The 15,836-nt window shown below is 43.8% G+C and overlaps 1 protein-coding gene across 1 annotated transcript in view; it reads left to right on the top strand.

Moving 5' to 3' along the window:
- Window positions 1-15,836, top strand: part of LOC110488077 (four and a half LIM domains protein 3) — a 29,844-nt gene that overhangs the window by 12,348 nt on the left and 1,660 nt on the right. The window contains exons 2-4 of the mRNA XM_021560064.3: window positions 12,449-12,628; window positions 13,687-13,861; window positions 15,578-15,747. Coding sequence (XP_021415739.1) covers window positions 12,473-12,628; window positions 13,687-13,861; window positions 15,578-15,747 — 501 coding nt within the window. The 5' untranslated portion in view covers window positions 12,449-12,472. The remainder of the gene's footprint in view (window positions 1-12,448; window positions 12,629-13,686; window positions 13,862-15,577; window positions 15,748-15,836) is intronic.

The raw sequence follows: 15,836 nt of genomic DNA on the forward strand, positions 1-15,836 counted from the left end.
GGTTACAACTGGCACCGCACTCTGAAAAAATGTCAGGTTAGAAAGAAAACAACTTCAGAGAACCTTGAAGGGACAGAGAGCGGCCTGGTCTGTTGTTGGGCCATGTGGGAGACGAAGAGGGAGAGTATGTTTTGCTGTCTGGCTCACAGTACAAAGTCTTCAGAGTTGATGACTCCGATTAATCTTTCACCAGCGTGGACAATATATCACTGAAGAATATCCACGTGTCTGCTGTGGCTGGAGGTGCGAAATGCAGAGTTATAACAGAAGTGTGCTAGGAGAGAAAAATATGTGTCCCACTGATGGATTTCTGTTTGACTTAACCACTCACTGGGAGCAGGACGCAGAGACACAGATACATTTATATATACTGAACAAAAATATAAACGCAACATGCAACAATTTCCAAGATTTTACTGAGTTACAGTTCATATAAGGAAATCAGCACATTTAAATAAACTCATTAGGTCACAATCTATGCATTTCAACTGACTGTGCAGGGGTGCAGCCATGGATGGGCATGGGAGGGCATAGGCCCACCCACTTGGCAGACAGGCCCACTAACTAACAGGGATGTAAACAAATTTGTGCACAAAATATGAGAGAAATAAGCTTTTTGTGGATACATACAATTTCTGGGATCTTTTATTTCAGCTCATGAAACATGGGACCAACATGCTGCGTTTATATTTCTGTTCAGTGAAGGGTAGGTCCAATGCATCTGTGGCTCCGAAAACAATGATGCTAGCCAGCTACTCTGTGTTACGATATGTGTACGTGTGTACGTGTATTTGCATGTGCCCATCCTGCTGCTCCTTGCTCTATTTTTGAGGCATTCCCTCTAAATCGTTTCTATACCCGGGTCACGTTCATGTGTAACACAACCATCAGTCGTAAGGATGAGGAACCACAGAGGGAGTGTATCCATGCCGACGTGGCTCATTCAGGGTCAGTCATCTCCTCGACAGCTGGAAAGGACATGCTGTTTGGGAATAGCTCTTTGTTGTTCAGTAGCTCTTATTATAACAGAACGGTCTGGACATTGCATAAATGAGCTGAAATTGAGTTTAAACAAAGATAGAAATATTGTCCGTGGGTGGGTAGACGCAATAGATAGAAATCATCCAACAGAAAGGGAGTGGTTTGTATTTTGATTATGGTCAGACATATACATTTTTATGGTTAACATTTGTATCACTTTCAAAAGATAGAAAGGAATGTCATAATGCTTATACGTGTCGACACAACAGGTGGAGTACAAATAACGTATTTGCAGATGTCGTGCTGTGTGGGGACTATGCCCGGAAGGAAGGCCATTGTTGTATCAGTGCAGTGGTTTTAGGGATGGATGAACTAGAATAGCTAGAAGCCTAACCTCTTGAGAGACATTAGCAGGGGAAGTCAAGCTGATTTCCACCGCTCTCACACTAAACGGACATGAAACAGATATGGAGTTTGATGGACTTGTCTGTTTTGTGTTCCGTCCAAGTGTCTTTGACCTTGTAAAGCCTCAAACCTCTTTAGGCTGATGCAGCCTAGCTGATGGGGGAGGAGGATATGGCTGAATGTTCCCATTACAAATGCTCTGCTGCTATGACATGTTGTGGAGGTTAGCCAAGTTTTCAGTTGCTTGATTATAAACAAAAGAGACAAATAGGGTGGATAAAACAGAAGTTGTTCTTTTGCCAGGTCTTCTGTCTTGTGTGCTTGCCATCATGTATAAATGGTGGCAATAATGGTAAATAAAGTCTGAGGCTAGCCATTTGAATGGCACGTACACCCCACTGCTGAGCCGACTCCTTAATTGACCAGACGCAAATAACTTGGGTTCTAGTACATTTAACTCAATACCTGTAAAAAAACAACCGCAACTGTGGGATGGAATTCCTTTCATGAGCAATGGTTGATTCCCCCCTGTTTTATATCAAGCCAACCCTGTGTGTGCAAAATGCATTTCCAAGAAATGAGGTCTGCTTCATTAGGAACTCCATGTCCGCGTGCCAAATGGGACCCAATTCTCTATAAAGTGCACTACATTTGGACAGAGCCCTTTGGGTCCTGGTCAAAAGTAGTGCATTATACAGGTATTGGGAATAGGGTGCCATTTGGGATTCAGTCCAGTTCTTGGGTTCAATCACCACTAGGACATGGAGCCTGTGAGGCTGTGACTTCAGCTCTGTCTGCTGAGTGGGAGCTGCTAAACCTTTCACCCCAGAGCTTTCCCTTCCATTCACTCCCCCTTTTAAAACCTACCGCCTGAATCTCCGCTGCACATCATTGAACCCACAATCCTTCTCCGCGCTCATTGCTTTTTGACATTCTGAAAGCATTTCAAGGGTGTTCTTTTCCTTGAAAAGAGGGAAAATATAATAAACAAAATGTCTTCCAAGAGAAACATTTATGTGTCTGCCTTTAGAGTCTCTGTCAATGCCATGTTCCTGACATTGTTTTCTTGAGCCTGTGTTACCTGAACTCTTGAGACTTTTCTCCACTCATGTAATTCCAACCTTTATCCCCCCACTTTTGCTACTCTACACTATGTATGCTTCCCAAATGGCACCCTATTCCCTATATAGTGCACTACTTTTGATCAGGGCCCATATGGTTCTGGTCAAAGTAGTGTACTATGTAGGAAATAAGGTGCCATTTGAGACACAGCCCATATGTACCCTTTTGGACCCTATTTGCCCTTCCCGTTCCATAGGAAAGCTACTGGGGTACATGTATCTGACCTCGTGTCACATACTCTTGCAGCTCCCTACAGACTTACAGTAAGAAGCAGCCGGAGGGTGTTATGATTGTCTCAGTATAGTAGAGCTGTCAGGCTTATTTCCATCCCGTCCTCCCTATTCACCACACAAGATGTCAATCACCTGATTAGAACATGTAATCAGGAATGTTTCCCAGGGTGAATCAGGGGCCTTGGCAGCCTGGGTGCCAGATCTGTTTTATGTTCTCTTGCCAACTTCTTATGGAATTGTAATGCAAAACCTTGTTTGGCTTGACAATAAAAATGGAGTGTTCAAAATCACAGATCTGGGACCAGGCTAGGACCTTGGAGGTCCATGGTGTCTAAACAGCAATAAGTTAAGCTGATCTGTTAGTATGCCGCTGACAGAATGTGTAAGGGCAGTGTGTGCAATATGTATTATGTACAGTGCCTTGCGAAAGTATTCGGCCCCTTTGAACTTTGCGACCTTTTGCCACATTTCAGGCTTCAAACATAAAGATATAAAACTGTATTTTTTTGTGAAGAATGAACAACAAGTGGGACACAATCATGAAGTGGAACGACATTTATTGGATATTTCAAACTTTTTTAACAAATCAAAAACTGAAAAATTGGGCGTGCAAAATTATTCAGCCCCTTTACTTTCAGTGCAGCAAACTCTCTCCAGAAGTTCAGTGAAGATCTCTGAATGATCCAATGTTGACCTAAATGACTATTGATGATAAATACAATCCACCTGTGTGTAATCAAGTCTCCATATAAATGCACCTGCACTGTGATAGTCTCAGAGGTCCGTTAAAAGCGCAGAGAGCATCATGAAGAACAAGGAACACACCAGGCAGGTCCGAGATACTGTTGTGAAGAAGTTTAAAGCCGGATTTGGATACAAAAAGATTTCCCAAGCTTTAAACCTCCCAAGGAGCACTGTGCAAGCGATAATATTGAAATGGAAGGAGTATCAGACCACTGCAAATCTACCAAGACCTGGCCATCCCTCTAAACTTTCAGCTCATACAAGGAGAAGACTGATCAGAGATGCAGCCAAGAGGCCCATGATCACTCTGGATGAACTGCAGAGATCTACAGCTGAGGTGGGAGACTCTGTCCATAGGACAACAATCAGTCGTATATTGCACAAATCTGGCCTTTATGGAAGAGTGGCAAGAAGAAAGCCATTTCTTAAAGATATCCATAAAAAGTGTTGTTTAAAGTTTGCCACAAGCCACCTGGGAGACACACCAAACATGTGGAAGAAGGTGCTCTGGTCAGATGAAACCAAAATTGAACTTTTTGGCAACAATGCAAAACGTTATGTTTGGCGTAAAAGCAACACAGCTGAACACACCATCCCCACTGTCAAACATGGTGGTGGCAGCATCATGGTTTGGGCCTGCTTTTCTTCAGCAGGGACAGGGAAGATGGTTAAAATTGATGGGAAGATGGATGGAGCCAAATAAAGGACCATTCTGGAAGAAAACCTGATGGTGTCTGCAAAAGACCTGAGACTGGGACGGAGATTTGTCTTCCAACAAGACAATGATCCAAAACATAAAGCAAAATCTACACTGGAATGGTTCAAAAATAAACATATCCAGGTGTTAGAATGGCCAAGTCAAAGTCCAGACCTGAATCCAATCGAGAATCTGTGGAAAGAACTGAAAACTGCTGTTCACAAATGCTCTCCATCCAACCTCACTGAGCTCGAGCTGTTTTGCAAGGAGGAATGGGAAAAAATGTCAGTCTCTCGATGTGCAAAACTGATAGACATACCCCAAGCGACTTACAGCTGTAATCGCAGCAAAAGGTGGCGCTACAAAGTATTAACTTAAGGGGGCTGAATAATTTTGCACGCCCAATTTTTCAGTTTTTGATTTGTTAAAAAAGTTTGAAATATCCAATAAATGTCGTTCCACTTCATGATTGTGTCCCACTTGTTGTTGATTCTTCACAAAAAAATACAGTTTTATATCTTTATGTTTGAAGCCTGAATTGTGGCAAAAGGTCGCAAAGTTCAAGGGGGCCGAATACTTTCGCAAGGCACTGTATTTGGTTGTACGAGACGTGTTCAACATGTATGACGTGCAATGTATGTACTACAGTGCATTCGGAAAGTATTCAGGCCTCTTGACTTTTTCCACATTTTGTTACAGCCTTATTCTAAAATGGATTAAATGTTTTTTTCCCCCCTCATAAATCTACACACAATAAACCATAATGACAAAGCAAAAACAGTATTTTAGAAAACGTTGCACATTTGTAAAAAACAAACAACTGAAAAATTACATAAGTATTCAGACCATTTACTCAGTACTTAGTTGAAGCATCTTTGGCAGTGATTACAGCCTCAAGTCTTCTTGGGTATGACACCACAAGCTTGGTACACCTGAATTTGGGAAGTTTCTCCCATTCTTCTCTGCAGATTCTCTGCAGAAGCTCTGTCAATGTAGATGGGGAGCGTCGCTGCACAGCTATTTTCAGGTCTCTCCAGAGATGTTAGATCGGGTTCAAGTCCGGGCTCTGACTGGGCCACTCAAGGTCATTCCGAGACTTGTCCCGAAGCCACTCCTGCATTATCTTGGCTGTGTGCTTAGGGTCATTGTCCTGTTGGAAGGTGAACCTTCACCCCAGGCTGAGGTCCTGAGCGCTCTGGAGCAGGTTTTCATCAAGGAGCTCTCTGTACTTTGCTCCGTTCATCTTTCCCTCGATCCTGAATAATCTCCTAGTCCCTGCCACTGAAAAACATCCACACACCTTGATGTTGCCAGCCCCATGCTTCACCGTAGGGAATGTGCCAGGTTTCCTCCAGATGTGATGTTTGGCATTCAGGCCAAAGTGTTCAATCTTGTATCATCAGACTAGAGAATCTTGTTTCTCATGGTCTGAGAGTCCTTTAGGTGCCTTTTGGCAAACTCCAAGCGGGTTGTCATGTGCCTATTAGTGAGGAGTGGCTTCTGTCTGGCCACTCTACCATAAAGGCCTGATTTGTGGAGTGCTGCAGAGGTGGTTGTCCTTCTGGAAGGTTCTCCCATCTCCACAGAGGAACACTGGAGCTCTGTCAGAGTGACCATTGGGTTCTTGTTCACCTCCCTGACCAAGGCCCTTCTCCCCCAAATGCTCAGTTTGGCCAGGCGGCCAGCTCTAAGAAGAGTTTTGGTGGTTCCAAACTTCTTCCATTTAAGAATGATGGAGGCCACTATGATCTTGGGACCTTAAATGCTGCAGACAGTTTTTGGTACCCTTCCCCAGATCTGTGCCTCAACATAATCCTGTCTCGGAGCTCTACGGACAATTCCTTCAACCTCATTGCTTGGTTTTTGCATCTGACATGCACTGTCAATTGTTGGACCTTATATAGACAGGTGTGTGCCTTTCCGAATGATGTCCAATCAATTGAATTTACCCAGGTGGATTCAAATGAAGTTGTAGAAAGATCTCAAGGATGATCAATGGAAACAGGATGCACCTGAGCTCAATTTCGAGTCTCATAGCAAAGGGTCTGAATACTTATGCAAATAAGGTATTTCTGTTTTTTATTTTTAATACATTTGCAAACATTTGTAAACAACTGTTTCCATTATGGGCTTGATGAGGAACAATCTGTAATTAATGCATTTTAGAATAAGGCTGTAATGTAACAACATTTGGAAAAAGTCAAGGGGTCTGAATACTTTCCGAATGCCCTGTATGTTGTGTGTGTTTTGTACAGTGTCAATTTTGTATACAGCAGCAGACAATTTCCCCCTCTGGGGCATTAAAGGTCATCCTATCCTACTGTTGACTGGTTGCCTTGGATACTTACTTGTAGGTACATACATTTTTTTTGTTGCATGGGAATCTCTCTCTTGTTCCTCTCTCTCTCTCCTCTCTCTCACTCCTCTCTCGCTCTCTCTCTCTCTCTTTCTCTCGCTCTTTCAATTTCAATTTAAGGGCGTTATTGGCATGGAAAACCTATGTTAACATTGCCAAAGCAAGTGAACTAGATAATAAACAAAAGTGAAATAAACAATAAAAATGAACAGTAAACATTACACTCACAAAAGTTCCAAAAGAAAAAAGAAATTACAAATGTCATATTACGTGCAAATAGTTCAAGTACAAAAGGGAAAATAAATAAACATAAATATGGGTTGTTTTTACAATTGCGTTTGTTCCTCACTGGTTGCCCTTTTCTTCTGGCAACAGGTCACTAATCTTGCTGCTGTGATTGCATACTGTGGTATTTCACCCAAGAGACATGGGCGTTCATGAGAATTGGGTTTGTTTTGAATTCTTTGTGGATTTGTGTAATCTGAGGGAAATGTGTATCTCTAATATGGTCATACATTTGGCAGGATGTTAGGAAGTGCAGCTCAGTTTCCACCTCATTTTGTGGGCAGTGTGCACTGTTTTCTCTGTTTTCTTAAGAGCCAGGTCCCCCTACTGCGGCCTTTCTCAATAGCAAGGCTATGCTCACTGAGTCTGTACATAGTCAAAGCTTTCCTTAAGTTTGGTTCAGTCACAGTGGTCATGTATTCTGCCACGGGGGCTGTTTAGGGCAAAATAGCATTCTAGTTTGCGCTGTTTTTTTGTAAATTCTTTCCAATGTGTCAAGTAATTATCTTTTTGTTTTCTCATGATTTGGTCTAATTGTCCTGGGGCTCTGCGGGGTCTGTTTGTGTTTGTGAACAGAGTCCCAGGACCAGCTTGCTTAGGGGACTCTTCTCCAGGTTCATCTCTCTGTAGGTGATGTCTCCCTGGCTTTGTTATGGAAGGTTTGGGAATCGCTTCCTTTAAGGTGGTTGTAGAATTTACCTGCTCTTTTCTGGATATTGATAGTTAGCGGGTATCGGCCTAATTCTGCTCTGCATGCATTATTTGGTGTTTTACGTTGTACACAGAGGATATTTTTTTCAGAATTCTGCATGCAAAGTCTCAATTTGGTGTTTGTCCCATTTTGTGAATTTTTGGTTGGTGAGCGGACCCCAGACCTCACAACCATAAAAGGCAATGCGTTCTATAACTGATTCAAGTATTTTTAGCCAGATCCTAATTGGTATGTTGAATATTATGTTCCTTTTAAAGGCATAGAAGGCCCTTCTTGCCTTGTCTCTCAGCTCGTTCACAGGTTTGTGGAAGTTACCTGTGGCGCTGATGTTTAGGCCGAGTTATGTACAGTTTTTTGTGTACTGTAGGGCAACGGTGCCCTAGATGGAATTTGTATTGGTGTTCTTGAGAACTGGACCTTTGGAACACCATTATTTTTGTCTTACGGAGATTTACTGTCAGGTCTGACAGAATCTGTGCAGAAGATCTAGGTGCTGCTGTAGGCCCTCCTTGGTTGGGGAAAGAAGCACCAGATTATTAGCAAACATGACGTGGATGCTACACTACAGGACTGTTTTGCTAGCACAGACTGCAATATGTTCTATTATTTATCCAACGGCATTGAGGAATACATCACCTCAGTCATCGGCTTTATCAATAAGTGCATTGATGACGTCACCCCCACGGTGACTGTACGTACATATCCCAACCAGAAGCCATGGATTACAGGCAAAATCCGCATTGAGCTAAAGGCTAGAGCTGCCGCTTTCAAGGAGCGGGAGACTAATCTGGACGCTTATAAGAAATCCCACTGTGCCCTCAGACGAACCATCAAACAAGCAAAGCGTCAATACAGGATTAAGATTGACTCCTACTACACTGACTCTGACACTCACCAGATGTGGCAGGGCTTGAAAACTATTACGGACTACAAAGGGAAACCCAGACGCGAGCTGCCTAGTGACGCAAGCCTACCAGACGAGCTAAATGTCTTTTATGCTCGCTTCGAGGCAAGTAACACTGAAGCATGCACGAGAGCACCAGCTGTTCTGGATGACTGTGTGATAATGCTCTCGGTAGCCGATGTAAACAAAACCTTGAAACAGGTCAACATTCACAAAGCCGCTGGGCCAGACGGATTACCAGAATGTGTACTCAGAGCATGCACGGACCAACTGTCAAGTGTCTTCACTGACATTTTCAACCTCTGCCTGACCGAGTCTGTAATACCTACATGTTTCAAGCTGACCACCATAGTCACTGTGCCCAAGGAAGCCAATGTAACCTGCCTAAATGATTACCGCTCCGTGGCACTCATGACAGTAGCCTGAAGTGCTTTGAAAGGCTGGTTATGGCTCACATCAACAGCATCCTCCTAGAAACCCTAGACCCACTCCAATTCACATATCACCCCAACAGATTCACAGATGACACAATCTCAATCGCACTAAACACTGGCCTTCCTCACCTGGACAAAAGGAACACCTATGTGAGAATACTGTTCATTGACTACAGCTCAGCATTCAACACCATAGTGCCCACGAAGCTCATCACTAAGCTAAGGACTCTGGGACTAAACACCTCCCTCTGCAACTGGATCCTGGACTTCGTGATGTGCCGCCCCCAAGTGGTAAGAGTAGGCAACAACATGTCTGCCACGCTGATCCTTAACTCTGGGGCCCCTCGGGGGTGTGTACTTAGTTCCCTCCTGTATTCCCTGTTCACCCACGACTGCATGGCCAAACATGACTCCAACACCATCGTTAAGTTTGCTGACGACACAACAGTGTGATCACTGACAACGATGACGAGATAGCCTATAGGGAGGAGGTCAGAGAACTGGCAGTGTGGTGGCAGGACAACAACCTCTCCCTGAATGTGAGCAAGACTAAGGAGCTGATCGTAGACTACAGGAAAAGGCGGGCCGAACAGGCCCCCATTAACATCGATGGGGCTGTAGTGGAGTGGGGCGAGAGTTTCAAGTTCCTTGGTGTCCACATCACCAACGAACTATCATGGTCTGAACATAACAAGACAGTCGTGACGAGGGCACGACAAAACCTTTTCCCCCTCAGGAGACTGAAAAGATTTGGCATGGGTCCCCAGATCCTCAAAAAGTTCTACAGCTGCACCATCGAGAGCATCCTGGCCGGTTGCATCACCGCGTGGTCTGGCAACTGCTCGGCATCTGACCGTAAGGCGCTACAGAGGGTAGTGCGAAAGGCCCAGTACATCACTGGGGCCAAGCTTCCTGCCATCCAGGACCTATATAATAGCCCATAAAATTGTCAGAGACTCCAGTCCAGTTAGCTATGCTACTGCATGGCAAGCGGTACCGGAGCGCCAAGTCTAGGATCAAAAGGCTCCTCAACAGCTTCTTCCCCCAAGCCGTAAGACTGCTGGAAAATTCATAAAATTGCCACCGGACAATTTACATTGATCCCCCCCCACCTCCCCTCCCTCCCCTCCCTTCCCTTGTGTACACTGCTGCTACTCGCTGTTTCTTTGTTACCTATGCAAAGTCACTTCGCCCCCACCTACAGGTACAGATTACCTCAACTAGCATGTACCCCCGCACACTGACTCGTTACTGGTTCCTCCTGTATATAGCCTCGTTATTGTTATTGTTATTGTGTTACTTTTTATTTTAGTCTACTTGGTAAATATTTTCTTCTTCTTGAACTGCACTGTTGGTTAAGGGCTTGTAAGTAAGCATAAAGTCTACACTTGTTGTATTCGGAGCATTTTACAAAAAAAGTTTGATTTGATTTAAAACAGTAAACATTTGACTTCAGATTCTAGTAGGGTGAGGCAGGGTGCTGCAGACTGTTCTAGTTCCCTCACCAATTCATTGATGTATATGTTGAAGAGGGTGGGGCTTAAGCTGCATCCCTGTCTCACCCCACGGCCCTGTAGAAAGAAATGTGTGTTTTTTGCCCATTTTAACCGCACACTGGTTGTTTGTTTACATGGATTTTATAATGTTGTATGTTTTTCCCCCAATACCATTTCCCATCAATTTGTAAAGCAGGCTCTCATGCCAAATTGAGTCAAAAGCTTTTTTGAAATCAACAAAGCATGAGAAGACTTTGCCTTTGTTTTGGTTTGTTTGTTTGTCAATTAGGGTGTGCAGGGTGAATGCGTGGTCTGTCGTATGGTAATTTGGTAAAATGCCAATTTGATATTTGCTCAATACATTGTTTTCACTGAGGAAATGTATGAGTCTGCTATTAATGATAATGCCAAGGATTTTCCCAAGGTTGCTGTGACGCATATCCCATGGTAGTTATTGGGGTCAAATTTGTCTCCAGTTTTTTGGATTGGGGTGATCAGTCCTTGGTTACAAATATCGTAGAAGATGCCAGAGCCGATGATGATGTTAAAGAGTTTAAGTATAGCCAATTAAAATGTGTGGTCTGTATATTTTATTATTTCATTGATGATACCATCAACACCACAGGCCTTTTTGGGTTTGTATTTTGTCCTGTAGTTCATTCAATGTAATTGGAGAATCCAGTGGGTTCTGGTAGTGTTTAATAGTTGATTCTAAGATTTGTATTTGATCATGTATATGTTTTTGCTGTTTGTTCTTTGTTATAGGGCCAAAAAGATTTGAGAAGTGGTTTACCCATACATCTCTGTTTTGGATAGCTAACTCTTCGTGTTGTTCTTTGTTTAGTGTTTTCCAATTTTCCCAGACATGGTTAAAGTACATTGAGCTGATTTCTGACGTGCTGTTCCTTCTTTTTCCGTTGTGTATTTCTGTATTGTTTTAGTGATCCACCATAGTGAAGGCGTAGGCTCAGGTTTTCTGGGTCTCTGTGTTTTTGGTTGGATAGGGTTCTCAATTTCTTTCTTAGGTTTTTGCATTCTTTATCAAACCATTTGTCATTGTTGTTCAGTTTCTTCAGTTTTCTGTTGGAATTTTTTTGATTTGATAGGGAAGCTGAGAGCTGAAATATATTGTTTAGGTTTTTTACTTTCAAGTTTACACCTTCACTATTGCAGTGGAACATTTTGACCAGGAAGTTGTCTAAAAGGGTTACAATTTGTTGTTGCCTAATTGTTTTTTGGTAGGTTTCCACACTACTTTCCTTCCATCTATAGCATTTCTTAATATTATTCAGTTCCTTTGGCTTTGATGCCTCATGATTGAATGTTGCTCTGTTCAAGTAGACTGTGATTTTGTGATTTTGTGACTGTGATTTTGCTGTGATCTGATAGGCGTGTAGGTGGGCTGACTGTGAACGCTCTGAGAGACTCTGGGTTGAGGTCAGTGATAAAGTAGTCTACAGTACTACTGCCAAGAGATGAGCTGTAAGTGTAACTACCATAGGAGTCCCCTCGAAGCCTACCATTGACTATGTACATACCCAGTGTGCGAAAGAGCTGCAGGAGTTGTGACCGGTTTTTGTTGGTTATGTTGTCGTAGTTGTGCCTAGGGGGAATATGTGGGAGGGAAGGCTGTCACCTACAGGTATGTGTTTGTCCCCCTGTGTGCTGAGGATGTCAGGTTCTTGTCCAGTTCTGGAATGTAGGTCGCCACAGACTAGTACATGTCCCTGGGCATGGAAATGATTAATTTCCCCCTACAGAATGGAGAAGCTGTATGGGGATGGGGATTCTAGTGGGGGTAGCACACAGGAGTAAATTTTTCTCCGTTTCTAGCCAAATGTAAAATATTCCTGTTTTGATGAATTTAATAGAGTGAATTCGGCCTGCTCTATACCAAATTAGCATGATTCTTGTAGGATGACAATGTCTGTATTAATGATTTCTCTCCCTCTCCTCACTCTCTCACACCCCTCACTGCCCCTCCCCCTCGTCCCTCACACGTTCACAGTGCTCTCCTCCTTCCCCTCCTCCTTTGCTCAGCAAACGTTCACTCACTGTGGTTGTGATGTTTCCTTTCAGGAGGTGAATCAGGGATAAGACAACATGAGTGACCGTTTTGACTGTGGCGAGTGCAAGGAGTCCCTGTACGGACGCAAATACATCCAAGTGGAGGACGTTCCCCACTGCATCCCTTGCTATGACCGCCTGTATGCCAACACATGTCAGGAGTGCAAGGAGCTCATCGCACACAATGCACGGGTAAGCATAAACTTGATCTGTCTTTGTGTGTGTGGGTGTAAATGTGTTTAGCATATGTTGTGGGTATGAATGTGTTTACATGTGGCAAGTGGATGCTTTCTGTCTACAGTTGTTTGAATGTGTGCTCACTTCTGAGGTTTTACTTCTGTGTACGTACACAAGTGTGTGCGTGTGTGTATGTGCGCATTTGTCCTTGTCCATCTGTTCGATTATAATGGCTTCTAAAGAGCTGGAGTTCTTGGAAAACACAACTTTCCTGCTCTTTTGGCTAATACCAAGACATCTGAAAATCCCCTTTGAGCTGCTCCAGGCCGACATTAAGGCCTTTTGGTTAGAGTCGAATGAAAACACAGGGCTGAAGGGAACACCCTTAGACGCCACAGGGCACGGGTGACCCCTGAGTTATGGACTCTCTCAGAGGGACAGGCAGTAAATAAATCTCCTGTTAGCTTTGGCCCTCCTCCTTCTCCACACAATACTTACAGTACTCCTCCCTCTCTGTCCAATTCCCTTTTACTAACACTGTGAAAACCCACCAACGTGTCAAATAAAATGGATTATTATTGTTTTCACCCCGAACATAAAGCGAGACATTAATCATGCGATGTGTGTTAACAGTGTTTGCTTGCACTACAGTTGATCTGGAATATAAGAGGTGGATTATAAAAAAATCCCTTTGTGGACACTGTTTCAATATTTACTCAAATGGTTTATATTGAAGTTAGAGTTATTCACTAAAACCTCCTTGTTAACAGATCTAATCTAGCTCATTGTCATATAAACATAAATGATGAATGTGAACCAGAGAAGGCTGGTGGATGGAGATATAGAAGGACGGGCTCATCGTAATGGCTGGAATGGAAGGAACGGAAAGGAAAGGTGTCAAACACATCAAACACATGGTTTCCATTTCCACTCCAGCTATTACAATGAGCCCGTCATCCGATATCTCGGCCCACCAGCTACCATTAACATGAATGGTCTTTCAATCCAAATATTTCGGACTCTGACCTGCCTTGCCTGGGTCCATCCCTCTCACTCCTCCTCTCCCTCTCCAGGAGCTGTTCTATGAGGACAGACATTACCATGAACACTGTTTCCGTTGTTTCCGCTGCGATCGCTCCCTGGCAGACGAGCCCTTCACCAGCCAGGAGGAGGCGCTGCTGTGCAACGACTGCTACTGCAATGAGTTCTCCTCCAAGTGTGTGGCCTGCGACAAGACCGTTATGCCAGGTACACAAACCTGATACTGTTTACCATGATTAGTAGGAGGTACTAATCGAAACTCTCAAAAACGTGCAGGGATACATGACAACACCAGTGGAGGCTGCTGAGGGGAGCAAATGGAATGGCATCAAATCATGTGTTTGAAATATTTGACAACATTCCAGTACCATTACCACGAGCCCGTCCTCCTTTGCACAACACCCTTTGACATTATTGAGCTGAGTCGAGCTGAGCTGTGCCGCGCTAGGCTGGTTACACATCCATCATAGTTGCTGTGGCATAAAAGTGCATTAAAAAGGCCTAACTGGTGATGCTTTGGCCTGTGGTTACTCAACTCCTGTTCTCACACCTACAGACGTAGGATCATAATTTGATCACACTGTTGCAAGAGAACTTTTCCGCAATGCAGGATATTAAAACTTGTAGTGTATTTGAGGTTTAAAAAGGCTTCTAAAGTTTGTCATTTAGTTTCCTGCTGTAGCAAACTGGCTCAAATGAAGATCCTATATCTGTATCAATGCCAGGTGTGTAATACCTGGGAAACCTCTCTCATGGTTATTACAGAGTAAGCAGCACTGCTTCAGTCAGTGTCACTAAAGGGTAGACGTAAGGGTTCTCACATCAAGTCGTGGACGGCATAGGCTGTGTCCCAAATGGCACCCTATTCCCTATGTAGTGCACTACCTTCAGGGCCCTGGTCAAAAGTAGTGCACTACGTAGGGAATAGTTTGCCATTTGGGACATTCCCATAGAAAGGCGAATGCATTTTTGTTGTTGAGCAGCTAGGGTGTGACACAGCTTAGATGTGACATTGCAATTGTCTGCTCGCTCGACTGAAAGTGCCTCACTGTTGAATTCTGTCCCGAGGGTCTTTGTGACTGCATGGCAGCATTACTCTATCAGCGGGGGTGGGCGTCAAGATGACTGCAAATTACATAGGGTTTAATCTGGACAGGGTGGGGTGTGGTGTTATTTCTCCACAGTTTCTGCAGAACTGAGCAGTCGTTTTGTTAGGTTTCTGTAGTGGAACGCAGTGAAACACTACACTGTGCCCTCGCCCTTTTAAAAAATTCAGGCGGTTACACGTTCCACTGGTCGACCTCCCCACGTGCGCATTTCAGGTCCCAAAGCTCGTAAAACAAGAGCAATGATTAAGAGGTCTGATGTTCATTTTCATAGGCATGGCTCGCTGTTTTATTTTGGCTACTTTTATTACATACATGGAGGAAGTGTGTATTTGTGGAAGACCAAACTGCACATGCTTAAAGTCAGAGGTTCCAATAACAGTCACCCATAAACCATAATTCTGAAATACCTCCTTTCATAAAGCCATTCGGCCCTGACTTGATGTAACACCACACAAGCGTTCTTGATGGTAAAATACTGTAATATTATTTATACTTCATGAGATGACTGGGAGGTATATTGAGTCTGTGTACAAACCGGTTCAGTTATTACTGAATCATCCTGTTTTGGCAATGGCAGTAGTGTGAGTACTTGGAGATTATGCAATGCTGAGGTTGGACAATCTAACCCCGAACTAAAGTGGCTGACATGGCACACAAACTTGGGATGACTACTCAGATGATGACTCTTGCAGACAGACTGAATTATACAAAACCTGTCTGTGTCTCTTTCTCTTTGTCTCTATTGCTCTCTCTGTCTCTCTTCTTTCTCTCTCTCCTCCCTATCTATCCCCCCTCTCCCTCCTCCCTCTGTCAGGCTCAAAGAAGTTGGAGTATGAGGGCTCTGCATGGCACGAGAACTGCTTTGTGTGCCATGGCTGTGAGAAGCCCATCGGTGCCCAGTCCTTCATCCCAGACAAAGACCACTACTACTGTGTACCGTGCTACGAGGGCAGGTTCGCCCCGCGATGCAGCCACTGCAAAAAGGTGAACCAGGGTCTTCTCAAATCAACTGCTAACCTTCATTATCCTCTCCCTGTCACTGTTAGTGACATGCTCACAGTAGTAGATAGGTT

The sequence above is a fragment of the Oncorhynchus mykiss genome, chromosome 30, assembly GCF_057628025.1.
Source record: "Oncorhynchus mykiss isolate SJ-2025 chromosome 30, ASM5762802v1, whole genome shotgun sequence".
In the NCBI taxonomy this organism is placed as follows: domain Eukaryota; kingdom Metazoa; phylum Chordata; class Actinopteri; order Salmoniformes; family Salmonidae; genus Oncorhynchus; species Oncorhynchus mykiss.